Below are 21,554 nucleotides of genomic sequence, written 5' to 3'. Positions count from 1 at the left end.
TGCTAGGGGACGTGGGGGAAAATGTAGGGAAAATGGTGGCTAATTGAGGTAAGTAATAAAAAAAGTATCCACGAGTTCATCTGACTCTGGGGAAGTAGATAAAGGGCCTCATTGCCAAAATCCTGAAGTATCCATTTAATGACCAACCATCCTGCACACCAGAACAGTAAGTTGACATTGAATTTTTATTTACTTCTGGCTTCCCACAAACATATACCCGCATTGTGAAAAGCACCTATGTTGTAGCTATCTACAGTAGCTAGCCAATCTTGCAGTTTGTCCATGCAACTATGGGCCAGTCAAGCAAAGCTAGATTTCGGCTTAATCTATGCATGGTACGGCTAGCTTAGCCTATAACCAACTGTTTTCATTTTCATTGTTTCATTGTGTGGTTTATTTATATATTTAGCATATAGGATGGCAACTTCACCTAGCTTCGACATGGCCTGTCAACCAAGCATGTATAACTCTGTCACCCAACCAGACTGGGGTTAAAATAAAAAATCCAGATTCTTATATTATTTTACAATACATTTCGAAATAAGTATTCAGATAAACTTTACTTGAAATAAAAATACACTCTCATGCATTTAACCCAAGTATTTGAAAAATACTTTAAAATATAATTTAGTTGTAACCATTCAAATACTCAAATAAAGGTACTTGTTTTGGGCTGTGTATTTGAAAATACGAAAATACAGGATGTGTATTTGAAACTACAAAGAAAAAAAGTATTTATATAACAAATACACATGCATTTGAACTTAGGTCTGCACCCAACTCTCACAAGTAAAAACAGAAACTGCACTAAACAATTTCTGTAGTAGTTCTTTATCCTAGGGAATGTGATCGGAATGAATTGCGCAGGCCACAACAGTCATCTCAGGACTTTTATCTGATCTTAATGCAACCCATTATAATTATGAAAGAATACAGTTTGCTATGGTTCAACACCCTTTATATTGTTTATTTATTTTGGAACTAAATATATTGAAAAAGCAGAACTGTTAGATAGAGGAATTATTATTTCATGTACATATGCTGATTTGATTAAACAGCTACAAGCAACCATACAAGTGGTGCAAAAGTCTTGATATAACATGTTTTAATACTCCTATTGAGCAACATAAATGAAAGCAGTTCCAATATCAATTCATACAGAGTGGCAGATCTTTACTGAGAACTAAGCATCTCTGAGGATATAGTCGAGGGTCCTTTCTTAGTAACAGAGGCATGGTTGGCAATCACCTTGGGACTGTTACTTTCTTCTTTCTTATATTTGATCCCGAACAAGCTGCAGAACTTCATCAGCATCAGATCCACTATCTCCTCCTCCTCTGAGGGCTGTAAAAAAAAAAAGATCAGTCAAATCTGATTGGTCTGACATTGATACACCTACAGTAGCCAATTGCCACTGTTGAATGGTGGTGTTGATACTGTATTATTTAAGTGATAATGCCCTCGAAGCCGGTGTTTGGAGGATATATTGGCAGTCCTCCAAACACCGACTTGGGATTACCAACATATTCAAATAATGATTGACATATTTTAATTAAAAACGTTATATGGATTAATTTATTCATACTATTTCATCCTACCCAAGCCGGCTAGTCGTTCAGTCTTTTTGTTCTGTATTTATGGACGCGACCCAGTCATACATTCTAAATGTTCCATTGCCATACTGGCTGGCAACGTTCTTAACCCTTGCTTGCTAGCTAGCCAACAATGGGTAATTTACATTCACAACAAAATGTGCAGCCAGAATAACAGCAAAGTAACTGCGTTTGCATTTGTTTAAACTCTTTTCTAGTGATATTTATTTGGATTAATCCCCATAATGAGCTAATGAGGCACGATTTCGCTTGGCATAGAAAATGTGTTCATTTGTGAGGACACTGTTGTTCAGAGGAGCTAGCCAACAACTCAGCTAATCACTTCAAACTGAAGCTGGAAAGACTGCAAACTAGCTGCACGTAGTTTCGTTTAAGCTATTTTCAACTGACATTTCTTTGCATTTATCCATAAAAATGACGGCAGCTGATTGGGGCGGCAGGGTAGTCTAGTGGTTAGAGTGTTGTACTAGTAAACGGAAGATTGCAAGTTCAAATCCCCGAGCTGACAAGGTACAAATCTGTCGTTCTGCCCCTGAACAGGCAGTTAACCCACTGTTCCTAGGCTGTCATTGAAAATAAGTATTTGTTCTTAACTGACTTGCCTAGTAAAATAAATTCATGATTTTGACTGGATGAGAAACGCAGCCTGCCTCTCTGTCTCGTCCCGACTCCTTCATTACTATGGAACAGCTGGAGATAGAATTTTAATATTGAAACAATGTTTAAAATGTTGGAGATGCAGACAGCAAGGTTTATACAAATCTCTGCTGTTGAAAATGAAATGTCAGTCTAAAAGAAATGTGAGATAATGTCTAGATGCTTTTTATAGTGGAGATCAAGTTTGTAAATTGCTTGGCTGGGCTGATGAGACAGTGGATTGTGCAGTCAGATGGAACAGAGTAAATACTTCATAGATTTAGTCAGTGGTAACTTGTGGAATCAGCTGGAATGCGGTTTTAACCAATCAGCATTCAGGATTCGATCCATCCGTTATATAAACAAGGAATATTATATGATTATGATGCACAGTACCTTGTGATGCATTTGCTCTTGAGTGAACGCTACCAGGATGACTGAGATGAACAGGTTCAGAACCACAAAGGTCATGAATATAATGCAGGAGCCAATGAGGAACGCTCCAAGCACCGGGTTGTAATCAAGAACCTGGATTGGAAGGAGATACCAATCAAAGACCTGCCATCATGGCCATAGCTGTAATTTAGAGAGCTTACCTTTACTAACCTCGTCATAGTTGAAGATGCCCAGTTGCAAGCTGACCATGGTCAGAGCAGAATCCAGGAGAGTCCTATATGAGTACAGCTTCCAGCCATACATCAGATTAGACTGCAGACAATGATCACATGCTAGATTTAGTGTCAAAGCGCAATGAATCATAACTCAGCTGTGACAGATTCAGTTAAATTGAAGAGACATTTATCACAAAAGCAAGCACTTCGCAATTTATTAGGAATACAGATTCATTGCTACAAGAGAATGTCAAATAGGAAAGTTGGAGAATGAAAAGTTTTCCAGGAAGACCCTTACAATCATAGAATAGGCCAGGAACATAATGGTGATGACCAGTATGAAGCCTGATATGTCAGTCCAGGCACGTTGCAGTGTGGCTGTGATCATGTGTAGCTTGGGATTGAACCTCATCAGGTACCACAGTTTGACTGTAGCCAATAGCACCAGGAATGCAATCAGATATCCCAGCACTGCATCTGCTGTGGCTGTCTCATGGAAACTGGCAAACCTGGATAGAGAGGGGAGAAGTTGAACATCACACAGGAGCAACGGACCAACAATAGGGATAACAGACTAGCGAAAGAAGAACAGAAACCCATGATACCCCAACCCAGTGTGAACTCACTGGTCTTTATGGTTGTGGTAGTACTCCATGTCCCGGTTCCCTAGCAAGCTCCTCTTAATGAAGACAGACAGTGCGCTCCAGCTCAGGAGGATGATGGCGAGCTCCAGCAGGTTCCACTTTGTCTTGAAGTAAGCCCACTTCTGCTGCTTCATCAGCTTTCCCTGTGAGGAGAGGAGAAGAGTTAGACTCAGGAGGAATTCCAGAACAATGGCACTAGACCATTGTGTCACAGATTTTATACGCTTTACATATAAGAAAGGTATTTAAATGAAGGCTTACCTGAACATACATGTAGTAGAAGATAAAGAGGAAATAGATGACCTCAGAGGCCATGACAAAGATGTGGAGTCCACCGGTGGACTGGTATAGTCGGACACTCTGCAGCTCACTGCGAAACTGGAACGCTCCTGAGAGAATAAGACAAGGTGCTGACAATCTGAGTTTTGGATGCCTAAATACTTACTTTATGCTGTATCATGGAGTGATGTAACAACTGTCTCACCTACAGCTGTGGTCTCCAGCATGAGTGTGACAATGCAGAAGAGGTTGACATTGGCATTGTACACTGTGAACTCTACAAAGACTGCTCGGGTGAACACATCAAGCCAGGTGTTGTCAAACAGATACTGAAGGGTACTGCAGGGACAGAATACATGGAATAATTAAAATACACCCTTCGATACACAGGGCCGGACTACAGCCTTTGGGGACCGGGGCACCAGCCTCCATTATATAACATTATATACATTTGCTATGGCATGACAATTGTGATCAATTTGAAGCATTGGTAATTGTGAGCTTACCTGCTAGCATTCTGTGAGTCAGGGCCCAGGTCCACCACAAACCCCCCTCCCCTGTAGAGAACCACACTGCCCCAGATGGGTTGAGCTCTGAGTCGGGCCTGGGTTTGGTACTGCCAGGGGCTGCGGAGGGTCTTGGAGGTGTTTTCACTCACAGAGCGGTTCCAGCCTGGCCCATAGGAGCCCATGTCCTCCACCTCCCATGAGTATGGAGCATGGCAGTCAGGTACAGCCTGGCGCATGGAGCGGGCGATTCGGCAGGAATTCTTCTGCACCCTCACCTGGCGAAGACGGGCATTACCAACCAGTTTGGAGTTCCCATCTGTGATGAAACCTTTAACACACCATTTGCTTTTGTTGACACAGGATTTAATCTATACCTTTATTTAGGAAATTTTGGAGCGTAGTGTTTTTCAAAGAAATAAACATCCTCTTTAGAGAATACTACCTGGGTACTCTCCAAAGAGGTTGCTGAGAAGAGAGGTATTTGCCCAGGTGAAGACATTTCCGTGGCTCATGCTGTCTGAGATCCCTTGGCTGAAGCTCTGCCGAATATGCTGAATCAGGAAGTAAGCGTTAGGGTCCCGCTGACCATACGCCACAAGGAGCAACATCCACATGAACCCCATGTAGGCTGCAACAGAATCATAGGGCTTAAACATGTATGTTAACCAATAGGTGCAGTGAATGACAGTGCAGTGAACGAAAAAGTGGTTCCTCTTACTGAGAATCTCTTTGATGAGGGCGGAAACCTTCTGCTCCTTGATCATGTTGTCCCTCATCCTCTCGACGTCTGTGGGTGGCGGGGGCTGGTAGAAGCTACGTGTGCTATCCCTCCTGACAGCCCAGACTATATCAGGGTCATCTGTGGACCAGATTGTGTCATCTTACGCGGCTTAATGTTGTAAAAGTCTAGCTAATGTACAAGTAAACAGAATTTCCCCAAAACTGTAAATAAGGAAAACAAAGAACCTGGGTTTCTGAGTGCCCCCTCAATTTTTGGATCCCCATACTCCTCCTGATCAACTTTCTTCAGAACGAGAGCAAAGAAGGCTGCAAAACCTAGCACCTGTGTTAGGAAATCCACAAAGTTATACCCAGATTACAGATACATGCTGCAGGGCATTTTAAATTGAAATGAGAAAGTTCTAATCTAATGTTTCTCACTTTCAGCGGCTGAATGATTAGGAGGCTCTGAAAGAAAGAAACGAACATGGAGATGAGCCAGCTTATAGAGCGGTCCTTCCCATAGGTCAGCCCATACATCATGGTGAAGTATCCTGATACTCCGCTGGTGGCTACCACCAGTATCCAGCCGATAAACACAAACCACCAGGGCAGCCCGTCTTGATAGCACTTTTTACTGCCACTGTCCCCATCACTACTCTCAGCTTGGCCCGGACTTTGAGCCAGCTCATCCCCTGCCAGGCTGGAAGACTCTAGCAGTCCCTTCATGCCCTGGACCTGCTGCACTGCCCGGCAGTAGCTGTCTGGGTTGGGGAAGCGAGAAGGTCCCAGTAGGCTCAGCTCCTTCTCTACATGGCGTAGCTGCCTGTACAGATACTGGCTGTTGGTGCTCCTTTTCTGTCTCCCATCCCCAGTCTTCTCAGGGCTCCCACACATGCTGGTCTCTGAAAGCAGAGGGATATAGGAAATATATGGGTCAGACAGAGTTTAACATTTTCAACCAATACTGATGATCATCATTGTAGGATCTGGAGGCTCGGGCTGTACCTTGCAGATTGGTTACCCCTAGTGAGAGAATGAGCGATCCCTCTTTCTTGGAGGCATCAGTGTAGAACTCTCCACTGGCTCGGTTCTGCTGCCGGATGATGTCCTCCACCAGAGAGAGCAGAGAGTTGATATCAGTCTGTGGTCCAGACTTCATCTCTAACTCCAGGCGTGGAATGGGGCTCTTCATAGCCTTGGAGAGTGACTGAGCAATCTTCTTTATGTCCTGCGAGAATACAGTACATTAACAGCCTTGCTAATGTGGAGAGAATACAGAATAAAGACAGCCAGGATGAGATCAAACTTACAACTGTCTACTTACAAATCATGGCTGACATACAGTATCTAAAATGAGATTTTATGGTAGGGACTGTTGGCTTCAATTGGAATATTAATATATTGACATAGTTTACCTTGATGACTGTGTTCGGTGTGAGTTCTCTGTCCCTCTGTGGGGAGGAGGGCTGAGTGGGAGACACTCTGCCAGTCTTCCCTTGCTTGGACACCTCTGCCTTGAGCTTTCCAGGCTTCGTCTCTCGGGGGCGGGTGTTTCTGAAGATACTCACAATGAGGAGATTAATTGGAAACATTATGATTGAACTCTGAACTCCAATCATCAGCTGCTGCCAGGTGAACTCGATATGACCTACAGGAGTAGAAAGGAAAAGAAGAACGAGTTATTGTTCTGAAAACCTACCATTTCCAAATGCCACCAATACTGTGCAGGCGTCCATACCCAGGTCCATGGTCTGCTCAGAGGGGTCGGTGGGGATGCCCCAGAACATGATGCTGGTCAGCATGGTGCACAGCAGCAGAGAGAAACAGCAGGAGACTCGCTGAACACATGTGAAGGTGCTCGTTGGAGGCCGGCTGATCACAGAAAACCATATGTGGCCATCACAGAAATCCTTTGCCATCCTCATGAAGAACATATTGCTGCAGAATATACGGTATAGGAAGCTTGTACCATAATGGACAATTAGATTTGTATTAATATTTTACCATTCCAAGGTGCATTCAAGTTCCTTCTCACCTGAATTTCTTCAAATCCATCTCCGTGGCTACAGGGAAAACTTTATCCAGAGTGCACTCACTCATATCTATGGTCAGCCATGAGTTACACAGGAAGTGCCACTTCTGTCCTGTCTCTACATCTTGCACCATAACTTTGTTTATGTACCTGCAAGAAAACTCTTATTGTCAACTAGACCTACATCTTCACTTCAAAGTTCAACTTTGGTCATGGATTTTTCCCCTCCTCCCCCTTTCCTACCAGGCAGGGTGCCCCCCTGAGTTGTCGTGCCACAGCCTGATGCTCTGCAGCTCCCCCAGAGAGAAGGGTGTGGTCAACAGGAACATATCCACTGCACCCCTCTCAAACACAGGCTTGTCAGGGTCAGTGAGGTGGTGTGGCTCACTCTCTCCCTCCATGCCCAGCAGAGTCACAGTAACCTGCAGCATCAACACAGGGTCAGGGTGACTGAGTGTGGTTTTATCAGAGAACAGAATATGATGTTCTGCAGCAGTGGGAACTGTTGGTACTGACCTGAGACGAGGTGGAAGCACCACGCCGATGCCCAGTGCTGATATTCAGTATGTAACGGTATTCAGCTAATGGGTCATTATCTTCCAACAATGTCACCTTCACCTAAAAGAAGTAACACTTGAAGGTAAAACTCTGCATCAACAGCAAAGATGATAAAATAGTAGCAGTGGTTTTTCAAGTCAGACCTTGGTTGTGTCCTGGATGTCCTTCCTGCGTGCCCATATGACCACCAATACGTAAGCAACAAAGATGGAACCAATAAAGCACACCACCACAGGATTTTGGGCGAAGGTGCCAAAGAGCTCAGCCGTACGTGACACGTCTACGAGGTTGGGCATGACGAAGAAAGAGTTCCCGAAGAAGGTCAAGTGCGTACATAAGCACTGGGTGGCCAATAGCGTGGTTAAAGGACCAACCTAAGGAGATCACAGTTGGTTTATGTATTTCATTATGGCCTGGTCTAGGATTGCAGGGATGCTGCAATGTGCCTTTGTTTTAACATAAGGTGTTGTGTTGTGTAGTAATTGTTTCACTCACCCTGCAGCCATCTTCACTCCAGGTGGATAAGGTTTCATTCCAATACTTGCACTGAGCAGCAATGGAGGTGACAGTCACAGTGGCATTGACGGATTTAACCCCTGCTTCTACAATGGGCCTCACAACAAGGTAATGCACTCCAACTTTTCCTGTCAAATCTTTGGGACCCAGGACCCAGGTGTATTTCTCCTCTGTACCCAAAACACACACACAGTTTCTAAACATGAAATGTTTTCCGTTCACCATGCTTCACAATTGTTACATCTACGTGACTCATGTACGTTCAGGAGGTACATCACCTTGCGTGTTGCTCTGGTGAGGCATCTGAGTCTTGGCTATGTATTGTTTATCGTTTGGGTAGTCTTTATACCCCAGGAACAGTTGAAAGGTTATGTCCTTCGATGGCTTTATCTTCAGCACCAGTGTTACATCAGGTGAAGGGACGTCGACCATCAGTGTGCTGTAGTTTCCCAAGTACAGTATTGTGCTGTTTGCTTGCACTCCTTCAGGCCTTGGCAAGAAGATCTGAGCATCAAAGAAGAGATTATGTTTTTCAAAGAATAGATAATGGGTATATAATTTATTATATACAGCAGGATGTCATTCGCCACTGATATCTGATCCAGGATCTGCAATCTTATATCTTTAATTTAATATGGTATTATTGAGGAAACAGTAGAGTTGTTACACTCTCAAATGACATAGAATATGAAGGGGTTTGCAGCACTCTGACCTCAATCTCCTCAGATAGGTTCTCTATGGGGATGACAGAACCATTTCCTCTTGTCAGGGAGACAGACCCCACAGTGCCGGTAATGTTGTTCTCCTCGCTCCATGAAAATGGGTTCTTCTTGAAACTTAGCATCTGTAACAAATAGGAAATAGTGAATCAAGAGAGAGGGTTTAAAAACCATACCCAATTATTCATCAACAAAACTAACAGGTAAAAAAATACAAATATCTCAAATATACCTTTCATGCATACTGACTCATGATAATACATACATGCATTATATAGTCCCACATGCACACTTACTCGCACGTCCACTGGTTCATCTGGAGAAAGGACATCAGCACCCAGGGGAGGGAAGGAAAAGCTGGCAGAGGAGCTATCTGGGATGTTTATAGACTGCATCTGAATAGCTTCTGTTGACACTCTGAGAGGGCATGATATGCTGTCACTCAATATTGAGGCTATATAACAGTTGCAATGTCTTGCAGACATTGCATTGCAACAGCAATTAAAATATGTCTGATGTGGTACAATCGTTGCTTTTTAAAACTACAGTTCCTTTTCTTATGCCCTCTGCCCACATTCTTCTCACCTGTTCACAAACACAGTGATCTGAGAGCTGTTGACAATCACAGGAGCTTCATCAACCTTCTTCCAATTCAACAGTGCACTCTGCACATTGTCCATGCCCTTGAGAAGTAAATCAGAGACTTCTCTCTGTGAAAGACAAACTGTTAAGTAAGGATGCTTCATTACTGTCATTAGATTAAGTGAAGGTAAATATGTGCTCACGTTTGAGGAAACATCCAGGATATTGCTGGCTGCCTCTACAATTGGTGTAGCTGCCTGCACCATCTCCTCTTCTCCACCATGCTCACTGACGTTCATGGAGAGGAGGGAAGAGCTGAGGTTTGCCACCAGGAAGCTAGCTTCAAGCTGGAAAAAATAGACCATCTGAAATGAAGTCTTTATTCTGGGCACATTCTCACCAATAGGCCTATGTGTTTGTGTGAATTACTCCATGCTACCCTGCTTCCATGGGGGGCTAGGTCTATCCAAGTGTACCTGAGCATCGGGACTAAGCTCATCACCCCTCTTGGTGAGTCCTGCCACAGCACTGGCCGTCAGCTGCACTTTCTGAGGAGTGCTGCTGGAGCTGTTCTCCAGTGCTTCAGTTATATTCATCAGCATCTGTTCTCGCAGCTTAAGGAGACACACCAACATTGAAGAATGATGTTTAAAGCCCTTAACCTGGACCTTTTACATGTACGCCAATTGCACAATCTCCATCTGGATTATTCAATCAGGATATATCCCCCCCACACACACACACCCACACACACACACTCCTTACACCTTCATCCTGTCATTCTTTTCCTGACTGGAGCCTTTATTCAGTATGTCTGACACAGACTTGAACATCTGTCCAAGGGTCTCTCCAGAGAGCATCCCCTGCTGCCCTAGATTAGCCACTGTGTTCGCCACTGCAGATTGGAGCTCCTGCACTGGGGTACCGGACTTGGCTGGCCGCACCTTAGGGGATAACAACTAAATGAGTGCTCCAATTACTAAATGGATGTGAACTATGGAGATGAAAGGCAAGACAGAGCCCATACATGAAATTATATAATTTATTATTTATTTTGTTTGGTAATAACAAACCTCAGTGTTGATTGTGGTACTTCCACGTGTCTTTGTGTTCAATTCTGTAACAGTCACCTCTACCGACAGCATGTAGTTGCTGCTTATCTCCCCAACAGGTAGGAAGATTAACGTTACTTCATTTAAAGAACTGCAGCGCAGATGTTTACCTGAAAGATAAAGAAGAAAAACTATCTGATTACATAGATTTTTTTTTTTTACTAAATCAATATGGCATTTTTATCTTAATCTGGCTCTGGTGCTAAACTTCTTTGATGGGAGAAGGTTTCCTGAAATATACAACACTGGCAAAGAGGGATACTCACCTTGGTCAGTTTTAAAACAATATTGGCAGCCGTTTGTGCAGGATGTAGGTGTTGTACAGGTGATATTGAAAGGATCCAGAACGGTGCCATTCTGAGGGTCAATATGACATGAAGGGGGACTTAAGGTGATAGTCGGAGCAGAGGTTACAGGTGGCGTAGTATCAGCAGGTGCAGGAGTCGTAACACCTGGTATCTGAATGGTGTACCTGGCATATTCAAAAGTTTCCTTATCTAAAGAACGGTGATATACAGGGATATGTATGTTATTTCCACTCGTGAACATGTTACATTAGGTCCATACTTTCTGAGGATGAATCAATCACAACTATGCTCCTATAAATATCTCAAACAAAAATGGGGATGTCTAATTGATCAGTCGGGAAATGTCTAAATATGACCATTTGACTTTTTTTCTGTCGATATGCTAGAGAACAGTTTGATGCAAGTTCAACATATCTGAAGGACATCCTGTTATCAACTGAGTTAACTAAACTTTTAGCCTGTATTTATAGTGTTTTTGGAATTGAATACAAGGAATAGATGCTCACCATAAACTATCACATGGAGATTCTGAAACCTGTCTGAAGCTTCTTTCAGGTAGTTTTTGCTGACTTTGTACTCTTTCTGACCATCTTGATCTTTTCTTTCCGTAAGTGGCTTTTTCCCTGCGTTGTTGTAACAGTTTTGCAGGGCACCCTAGAAGACCACAGAATTCAAAATGTTGTCCTCATGTACGCTGAACTCTGGCCATTGTATAGTCCATCACATGCAGTCCACAAATAATGTGTTTATGCATCAACTTGTTTTATTCATCTAGAATATGTCAACTCCAAATTAGACAGCATGGGTTAGTCAATAAATTGATTCATGCACTCCAACGAAACTCCTTCACACATGAAAACAAGCATTTCGCTACATCCACAATAACATCTTCGAAACACGTGTATGTGACAAATAAAATTTGATTTGAAACTAATAAAACATATGATTGCATTCAGCATGCAACAATAAAGGAATCTCAAACTTACTGTTGAAGGTTTTGGGTCCTCAATTTGCCAAATTACCTTTGGGCAACTGGAGTTACAGTCCAATTTGAATTTGACATCTTTTTTTACATCCACTATATTACAATTATCCTGGCAACTGAAAGAATATGGGAATGTTTTTAGCATAAAATAGATCTTAAAAACATTGAATTCACATTTTGTAACATAGTAACTTGATTATTGCTTCGTAAATACATAGCAATGGAGTTCAGCAGTTATTGTTATCATACAAATGGAAATAGGAACAATGTTGTACCAGAAACAATTTACCTTTGTAATAACAAAGCAATACATACATTATTATGTAATTATTGGGCAACTAATGCAACATTATTATTAGTGTAATTACAGCACGCTCCATAGGCATGAGAGCAATTCATGTTAAATGTGACCAATTTACTTCTGAATTTTAATTAAATCAGTCAATTAACATGCTAATGTCATAACCCTGTTGTACACTTAAGGATTACAAATATGTCAATAGTTTAAGCTAAATCATTTCTAACCCAATTCATTCCAGATATTTAGTATCATTCTGTATGGCCACCTAGGCCAGTCCAAAAGCCTTATGATGTCCAACATACATGTAACTGCCAAAAGAAAGCAAACACTTGATTAAATGAGGGATACAAAGTATATTGAAAGCCGGTCCTTCCACACAGGTGCTGTTCCTGAGTTAATTATGCAATTATTATTATACCCTCATACTTAGGGTCATGTATAAAAATGTCCAGTTGTTATTATTTTTATTTTGGCTACCATGGCTGGATGAAGAGATGTCAGTGAGGGCTCTCAAAGGAGCATAGGGTTTTAAGGTGTGTGTGTGTGTGTTTGTCTCAGTCACCGGATTGCAACACAATTGCAGACTTATTAGAGATTCTGGAGTGGTGCATGAGACAGCGTTTTCCACCAGCATCAACAAAACACTAAATTATGGAATTTCTAGAGGAAGCTTAGTGTCACCTCCCTCCAACAGAGATCCAGGCACTTGTAGAATCTACGCAAGGTGCACTGAAACCGTTCTGGTGGCCCAACACCCTATTAAGACACTTTATGTTGGTGTTTCCTTTATTTTGGCAGTTACCTGTACTTCTCTGAGGATGATTATGACGATGATACTAGAATTATTAATAGGCTTCTAGGATATTTAAATAGCCATTTTTATAATATTGTCATTGCCTGTTTTTATAATGACACTGATGGGAGTTATCATGTCATGAAATAAAATAGCATGACTTTGTTTAATTATATTAACTTCACTATTTGAAGCGTATCCCCATATTACCAAATTCTAAAGTTGGCGAAGTTTGTTGGAGTAACCGTGATGCATTGGGATGTTGAAATCAAGTCGACCCATTTCCCATCGCCACTCCGTTTCTTCACAGAAAAAGTGTATTCAAAAAACTCAAATGGGTTTGGAAGACAGTCTTTTTCAATCAAACGAGTCGTGTCTGTTGTTTTATCATTGCATTTCCCTTTACAGTCTTCTTCTATTGGAATTGGAAAGGGAAATTGGTTAGAAAACATCACCATAAGGCCATGCTGTAAAAATATGACAGACACAACACGGAGTAAACAGAGGGGAAAAAACGATTGAGATTGTTACGGAATATGGAAGTTATAAAACAAAGTTTACAGTCATTGTTTTTCATTTTATACTGTAATAGGGTGAGGTGAGAGGGTTCTCTTCAACAGCCCTGTGGCTTAAAGGCCTTAACTGGTACTTACTGCATTCCCATTCAAATTTGCTCTGCTTTCCATTTGATAGTCCTCCTAAGCCAGTTACCTCAAGTTTGACGCTTTCAGTGTCTTGACTGGCAGTTTCTGGAATGGCAGTAATTCTCAAGGTATAGGCTCGGCGAACTCTCATATGCTTTTCTGTCTGGGGATGAAAACAAATATGTGATGAAAAACTGCAGGAAAATAATTACCTTCACATTAGTGAAAAATATGCTACCTGTTTAAGGTTAAAGAGGAATATATACATTTTCTGTAATTCTTAGCTATTTGACATACTGTGTTTGCATAGCCATTCTGCCTGAGGTCTGAACTGTTGTGACAAACAACTGTTGTGTTCCCCACATCCACATCCATGTGTGAGAAGACATTCCAGGCCCTGACTTTCACTTGCAAAAATCCTGTAACAAAACTGCTGATATGAATAATATAAACAAGAGTATTATAAAGAATTTTAAAAAAGGTCTCTTCATCAGTCTCTGTTTTAATCTCTGAGTAAGGTTTGTTGGATGACAGTTTGAGTAGATTGGTTAGGTACCTTGGATAGTGGTTGAGATATTGTAAACCTGCATGCTGCTGTTTTGCATGTCTCTGGTCTCAGAGATGCTGTCGTTGGCTCCAGACACCTGGAAGAGAAGCTGCACCGGGGCTCCCCGGTCCAGGGAGACACTAACATAGAGGTCTGAGTCTGGACACTCCCCCTCCTCAGCCATCACTGATCCCAGCAGGCCCTCCACAGGCTCCAGCAGACACACCTGCAGCTCAGTGGACACGCCCAAGACCGAGACCCCGTTAGAGGCATGTAGGGTCAGCTGGTGGCAGCCAGAGCCCAGCTGTTGCTCCACCTCTGGTCCCACTGTGATGTTGTGGGGGACGATTCCTCTGACTGCTGATGAATTGGCCACCAACATCTCACCACTGTGGAGTTTGTAGGTCACATTTGTACCTGTAGATAGCAAAGTTATCTCATTCTACCAAGATTTGTACTCGGAAATGTAAGACCAGATACTTTTATTTCGGCTCATGTTAGTTTTACTTACCAGCTTCTACTTCTACCTGGATTTGAAGGGGGCTTCCGTACAGGGCCTTGCAGTTTGCACCATCTGTTGATTGGTTCATGCTATAGCACTTAATGACGCCAAACTCCCCGATGGGCTTCTGAAGGATGATGTTTTTCTGGACTGTGGACCAGAGACACAGCTGGGTGATGTGCTAGGTGCTAGTCTCTGCTCAAGCTTGCCAATGTGTTCAAATATAAATAATTCAAATAACTGAAATGTACCAAACTAGAACAAAGTTGATGGTCTACTTGGGTATTTTTGTTTAGTTTAATTTGAAATGCATCACATTGCATTCTGCATTTGAATTGAATATATTCTCATGTGTGTTGCTGTATTATTAGAATATGCCTGAGGGACAACTAAAGTTGATTGGCTGATGATGCTGTGCCATTTTTCACATTGTGGCCGACTAAAGATTGGCTGTTGTGTAATCCAACTGATAAGAGGGAGAGAGATTAGAATCAAGCAGAGAAGCATGTAGTACAGGTACTGTCTGAAGGCCACACAGCAACCACTGCTTCCTATATAATGCAGGAGAGGAAAATCACTTTACATAGTACATACTGTAACAGAGTGGGATAAGCTGTGTAGATAATAAGGGGCATATACTGTAGGCCTGTTTTTGTCACTACAGAAAGTGCTACTAATAACGTAAATTATATGAAATTGTCATTATCGTTTTCCTCATTAGGCTGTCGTCCTTTTTAGAATTGAGTTGTACAAAAGCCATTACATTTATGGGAGGGGTATCAGTACACATGGTTTAGATAGAGGATCCTTACAATGCCTACTCTGAATGTCTGCCATTCATGCATGAAACACAAGCTCAGGAGGACAAACAGTGCAATACGTTAAATGCAAAGGTCAATATTTACTACCTTGTATTTCTATTTATTTGTATTGTTTTTACAACCAAAGCATGTGATTTCACTATATGCAGGCTATATTCAGTGGCTTTGCTTTTATTCGGCTACTGTGGTTTCCAGTGCGATAAAGACATCTTTTATGTTGATTATACAATAGCTCCTTCCTCAAGTGGAATTTTGTTCTCGTGCATTTCCCTCCTTTGCTGCAGCTGTGTTTGTTTTACAATATTAACAGTTCTATCCAGCTGCACTCCTCGCTCTCTACCTCACAAACACACACATCAACAAAAAAAAACATACATTTTTTTTAACCTTTTTTAACTAGGCAAGTCAGTTAAGAACAAATTCTTATTTTCAATGACGGCCTAGGAACAGTGAGTTAACTGCCTGTTCAGGGGCAGAACGACAGATTTGTACCTTGTCAGCTTGGGGGTTTGAACTTGCAACCTTCCAGTTACTAGTTCAACGCTCTAACCACTAGGCTACCCTGCCGCCCCATACAAACCAAATTGGCAGATGAAGTGCAGCTCCTGGCTACAGTTGCTTGTTGCCTCCCACTGAAACCCTGAGCTCCTCAGTATGTGACCACAGCCAGCCCCTGGATCAGGGTCGTTCACCCAGTTAGAGTAGCTGACATCAGAGCCATCAAGCCAGGAGAGAGGACCTGAGGATTTACAGCACAAACACCAATGAAAGTATTATATTCTATATACACTTAGGGTACAAAACATTAGGAACACCTGCTCTTCAAAGGAGAGGAAATAAAGTATTATTTTCCCACAATATTAGATGTCCCATCTGTTCGACCTGACATGCTTACTGTGTACTATCTAGTTAATTTAATAAATACTATGACAGCTTGTGTTCTCATGAGGGATGTCAGAGGCATTAATAAAATATGTAAAGAAGCAGTAAGGAAAGGAAACAGTGCTATTAGGTGATAAAGTTCCGTCCTTTGTGTGGAGAACGGACTGGACAGCAAAACCTATTGAATGACAGGTGTACCTCATTAGCTGCTAAAAGGATATATGTAAATGTGGCATGGTCTCCTAGCAATGGTGCGAGATTAATACATTATAAATCTCCCAGCAAGAGGCCAGCTGATGTGGGAGTGAACAAGCCCAGCATCTTAGTCTTAGGTTGGGAGACAGCAGTGGAAATTGAACAATTATCTGTACAATATTTGCTCAAATGAATACAATGCACTCTACTCCACCCTTTGAGATCCTTTGCATGATCAAAGGATCTAATGCATTAGTGTCATCAAATAATGCCCACTTTAGTTGCCTGGGCTGCTCTCTTACCTTCAGCAACAGCAGAGTCCAGTGTTAGGTTCGGGGAGGCAGGTGCTAAACCCAGCCACCAGTCCTGCTCTGGCTGCAGGTGCTTCTGTAGGAACTGCTGTGTATCAATATTTAGAATGAAGGCTAGGTGTCCACCACCCCGCTCACACCAGCCCTGTCCACTGAGGAAGGAACGCGGTAGAGCCACAAACTCATAACAGGAGCCGTCAAAACCCTCTTGGTACTCTGGGCAGGATAGAGGTGCCATCTCATCCTCCGCACAAGACAGGCTTAAGAGGAGAGTCATCAAGAGCAATACAGAGAGATTAGTGCTGTCCATCTTCACCCCTTCACCTGTGCACTATTACAGGCAGCCTGATGACATGCTGTCTTTTAAATGGTCCTGACATTACAGAGTGACCTGTTATGGCTGACTGCACTTTCTTTGTGAGGTTCTAATGGACATAATCCTTGTGTACAAACCAACAGACCACAGGGATATAGTGAATGGTCTGCAATAAGGTCCTCAGGAAAGGACCCTGTGTCAACAGTAATAATGGGTGCCTCTGAAGGCTACCATTGATGTAACACACTGCAGCTTGCAGGTGTAGATCAACTTTATACAGGTTTGGCAGCAACAAACCAATGACCCAGATAAAGACCATCAGAGATATAAAAGTCCAAAAATACAGAGACTCTTTGTATTTATACCATATATGAAACTTTATAGGGCCAAGAATTGTGTTGAAGAGGTTAACATTGGTACTGCTGTGAACTGTCAGAGGACTTTTAAATCAACCACTGACCCAGACAGTGGCCTTGTCTCCTGACAGTCATGTCCAACTCTTCTGGACTTTTGACATCCTTAGTTGTAAAGGAAAATGCATTTGTTCATGTGGTGAACTCGACAAGCCTTCTGTCTGTTTTGACTAATAAGAACATGTCTCTTTTTAGGAGCTGCATGTGAGTCGGTATCATGTCATTTGGTGTTTATTCAGTTTTAGCTCCCTTGTTTCTATTGTGTATGAAAATGTAATCTAATGAAAGAATGTTGGCGTATATGGGACTCTAGACCAGCGCTTCCCAAACTCGGTCCTGGGGCCCCCCTGGGTGTAAGTTTAGGATTTTTCCCTAACAATACTCAGCTGATTCAAATAATCAAAGCTTGATGATGAGTTGGTTATTTGATTCAGCTGTGTAGTGGTAGTTCAAAAACCAAAACGTGCCCCCATTGGGGCCCCAGGACCGAGTTTGGGAAGCATTGCTCTAGACCAGCTGTACTATGTGGTAATCAGTGACAGTAGAATTGACCTCTATAAAACCATAAACACATATAGCTAATTATGTGCACAGATAAAGGCAAATAAACTTAGGTCCAAAGTATAGGCCTGCTCTACATTTTCCAATTGACTAAAGAGAATCCAGGCCATGGTGGATTAATGCATTTTCCATTTGGACAAATTTTTAAAACTTCAAGGAGTTTGTGGGATTAAACTCAAGTTGCCTTACATCATGTCAACATGATAGGCTACAATAATTGCACTGAGATAATAACAGAACATATTAAATATGTTATTCCCAGATGCTTGAATGTGTGTGGCCTTATCGTGTGTTTAAAGATAATGGACATGATCTGTGTTTGAAAGAATTGCGTAATCATTTTGCACAGAATTGGCATTTAGATAACAGAAAGTTTCACAACAATGAGTTGAAAAGGCATGTGTGTGTGCATATGCACTTTTGTGTGGAGTGTGCATACTAGTCCATGAGCCAGGGCAGGGGATCGGTCTGGCTCACTTGGGGTGATGTCTCATAGTGATTTCTTTAAAGGTCTATGTCCCTAGAGTTGGAAAATGTGTGATAGCAGTGCAGCAATTTGAGCTTTCACGCTTTCTTTCATCCCTCCATTTCATACATTTTCCCATAGGGATTTTACCTTTTGACAAACCATGCCAGTATAGAACAAGTTATTGGTCACGTATACCATTTAATCATATATCATTGGAAAGCTCCAATTTACAGTTATCCATCAGACACATTTTCGGTATGTTCAGAGCTTCGACCACCTATGTTTTTGGATTGTAACTTTGGTGATAGAGGCACCAAATTGCACATACTGTACACAGCTAGAAAATATTTGTAGATCTTGTAGATTTGTGAAATGTATCCCCAATGAGTTATGTGGTGGCCATATTGAGAGAAACAAAACCTGTGGGGTTAATGCCTGAATCCTCTGATGGCCCTGTATCTACACATCTGTTTAAAACCCTGTTCTAGCTATGTGTGTGAAATCTGGTGCCTCTATAACCAAAGTTACAATTCAAATACATAGTTGCCCCACTACATGAAAGTATATGGCTAAGCTTCCAAAATTCTAATGTCAATAGCATAATATGGGTGATTATTAAACAATAGTTGTAACGAGTGCTTTCAAAGTTAGTTATATTATATATCATTTTAAAGGTAATGACCTTTCAGAACCACTTGTCAAACAAAGTTTAAAATGTGTCAAGGTTTCCTTTTAAAAGCAATTTATACAGGTAATTCTGATATGTACCCTCTAGGTCAAAGGTTAAACTTCTGTTGACCTGAACATTCCAAAAATGTGTCTGATGGATAGCTTTGAATCTTTCCAATGATATATAATTAAAGCTTATACGTGAGCAATAACTTGTATATTAGCATTATCTGTCATAGGGTAAAACCGCTATGGGAAAATTGTACGGGATTGAGGAATGAAAGGAAGCTCCAATTGCTGCACTGCTATCACACATTTTCTAAATTCACTAGGACACATTGTCACCTCCAGTGAGCCTGATAGACCAAATTTGGGGGTCTGGCTCATGGACTAATTCCATAAAGTCGTAGAGTCCTGCTGGAGACTGAGAGTCTGGCCTCTCATTAAAAGAGCCTCTGGCTAAATTGGCCCCTCAGTAAAACTGGGCCACTCCTACATAATTTCCTTCTATTTTCATGTCTACTCCTTGGCTCAGAAGGACGCAATTACCAGTGCAAGAAAATTAATTGATTGATTTATTGATACACTGATTGCAAATCATTTACAGTGACACTGGATCTCTATTGGAGGGAGGTGACACCAATCTTCCTCTAGAAATTCCATAATTTAGTGTTTTGTTGATGCTGGTGGAAAACGCTGTCTCAGGTGCCACTCCAGAATCTCTAATAAGTCTGCAATTGTGTTGCGATCTGGTGACTGAGACAAACACACATCGTTAACCCCCTATGCTCCTTTGAGACCCCTCTTTCAAAGTCACTGACATCTCTTCATCCAGCCATGGTAGCCAAAATAATGGCCAGTGAATTCTTACTATCTACTGACACGTTCATGGATTTTAACATATGTATGTGTAAGTGTAGCGAAATGCTTGTGCTTCTAGTTCCGACCATACAGTCATATCTAACAAGTAATCTAACAATTTCACAACAACTACCTTATACACACAAGTGTAAAGGAATGAATAAGAATATGTACAGTACATATAAATATATGGATGAGTGATTGCCACGCAGCATTGATTGGTTGGAGTCCAAGTTGAACTTGATTGGAGTCCACCTGTGGTACATTTAATTGATTGGACATGAATTGGAAAGGCACACATCTATCTATAGAACAGTTGACAGTGCACGTCAGAGCAAAAACCAAGCAATGAGGTCGAAGGAGCTTTGAGACAGGATTGTGTCGAGGCACAGATCTGGAGAAGGGTAACAAAAAATGTCTGCAGCATTGAATGTCCCCAAGAACACAGTGGTCGTCGTGATTCTTAAATGGAATAAATTTGGAGCTGGCTGCCCGGCCAAACTGAGCAATCAGGGGAGAAAGGCCTTGGACTTGGCAGTGACCAAGAACCCGATGGCCACTCTGACAAAGCTCCAGAGGTCCTCTGTAGAGTTGGGAGAATATTCCAGAAGGACAACATTCTCTGCAGCACTTCACCAATCAGGCCTGTATGGTAGAGAGGCCAGACAGAAGCCACTCCTCAGTAAGAGGCACATGACAGCCCGCTTGGAGTTTGCCAAAGGGCACGTTAGGACTCTCAGACCATGAGAAACAAGCATCTCTGGTCTGATGAAACCAATATTGAACTATTTGATCTGAATGCCAAGTGTCACATCTGGAGGAAACCTGACAACATCCCTATGGTGAAGCATGGTGGTGGCAGTATCATTCTGTGGGGATGTTTTCAGTGGCAGGGACTTGGAGACTAGTCAGGATTGAGTGAAAGATGAATGGAGCAAAGTACAGAGAGATCCTTGATGAAAGTCTGCTCCGGAGAGCTCAGGACCTCAGACTGGGGCAAAGGTTCACCTTCTAACAGGACAACAACCCTAAGCACACAGCCAAGAGAACGCAGGAGTGACTTCAGGACAAGTCTCTGAATGTCCTTGAGTGACCCAGCCAGAGCCCTGAGTTAAACCTGATCGAACATCTCTGGAGAGACCTGAAAATAGCTCTGCAGCGACGCTCCCCATCCAACCTGACAGAGCTTGAGAGGATTTGGAGAGAAGAATGGGGGAAACTCCCCAAATACAGGTGTGCCAAGCTTGTAGCGTCTTACCCAAGAAGACTCGAGGCTGTAATTGTTGCCAAAGGTGCTTCAACAAAGTACAAAGTAAAGGGTTTGAATACTTATGTAAATGTGGTATCTGTTATTATTATTATTATTTTTATAAATGAGCAAACATTGAGGGGGGAAAAACAATTGAATCCATTTTAGAATTAGGCTGTAACGTAACAAAATG

The 21,554-nt window shown here is 42.0% G+C and overlaps 1 protein-coding gene across 1 annotated transcript; it reads right to left on the bottom strand.

Annotated features, from left to right (window-relative positions):
• Positions 1 to 689: 689 nt before the first annotated feature.
• On the bottom strand, positions 690 to 17,132 carry LOC118383627 (polycystic kidney disease protein 1-like 2). The gene is made up of 38 exons (XM_052481531.1): positions 16,815 to 17,132; positions 16,016 to 16,174; positions 14,624 to 14,764; positions 14,122 to 14,529; positions 13,863 to 13,984; positions 13,575 to 13,728; positions 13,132 to 13,336; positions 11,829 to 11,943; positions 11,349 to 11,496; positions 10,801 to 11,031; positions 10,496 to 10,644; positions 10,190 to 10,366; positions 9,899 to 10,036; positions 9,626 to 9,769; positions 9,426 to 9,550; positions 9,137 to 9,257; positions 8,834 to 8,965; positions 8,400 to 8,625; positions 8,101 to 8,291; positions 7,749 to 7,979; positions 7,564 to 7,665; positions 7,291 to 7,469; positions 7,051 to 7,197; positions 6,754 to 6,887; positions 6,431 to 6,663; positions 6,021 to 6,243; positions 5,454 to 5,917; positions 5,259 to 5,355; positions 5,011 to 5,151; positions 4,735 to 4,920; positions 4,290 to 4,620; positions 3,989 to 4,122; positions 3,766 to 3,893; positions 3,487 to 3,647; positions 3,159 to 3,369; positions 2,856 to 2,957; positions 2,646 to 2,777; positions 690 to 1,344 (listed from the first exon to the last, which is right to left on the bottom strand). Exons 1-38 carry the CDS (start codon positions 17,098 to 17,100, stop codon positions 1,174 to 1,176), a joined length of 6,879 nt encoding a protein of 2,292 aa, XP_052337491.1. The 5' UTR covers positions 17,101 to 17,132; the 3' UTR covers positions 690 to 1,173.
• Positions 17,133 to 21,554: the final 4,422 nt, after the last annotated feature.

This window comes from Oncorhynchus keta, chromosome 2 (assembly GCF_023373465.1).
Source record: "Oncorhynchus keta strain PuntledgeMale-10-30-2019 chromosome 2, Oket_V2, whole genome shotgun sequence".
Taxonomy (NCBI): domain Eukaryota; kingdom Metazoa; phylum Chordata; class Actinopteri; order Salmoniformes; family Salmonidae; genus Oncorhynchus; species Oncorhynchus keta.
The sequence above is the reverse complement of the archived record's forward strand: the minus strand, read 5'-3'. Positions and strand labels throughout refer to the sequence as shown.

What these genes read in the sequence shown, in the direction of transcription:
- LOC118383627 (XM_052481531.1), bottom strand. Translation starts at nt 17,100, where the DNA reads ATGACTCTCCTCTTAAGCCTGTCTTGTGCGGAGGATGAGATGGCACCT. An exon ending in GCACTTCATCTGCCAATTTG is followed by an intron (nt 14,765 to 16,015) that starts GTTTGTATGGGG and finishes TCTGGTCCACAG; the next exon opens with TCCAGAAAAACATCATCCTT. An exon ending in TTGTTTTAAAACTGACCAAG is followed by an intron (nt 10,645 to 10,800) that starts GTGAGTATCCCT and finishes TTTATCTTTCAG; the next exon opens with GTAAACATCTGCGCTGCAGT.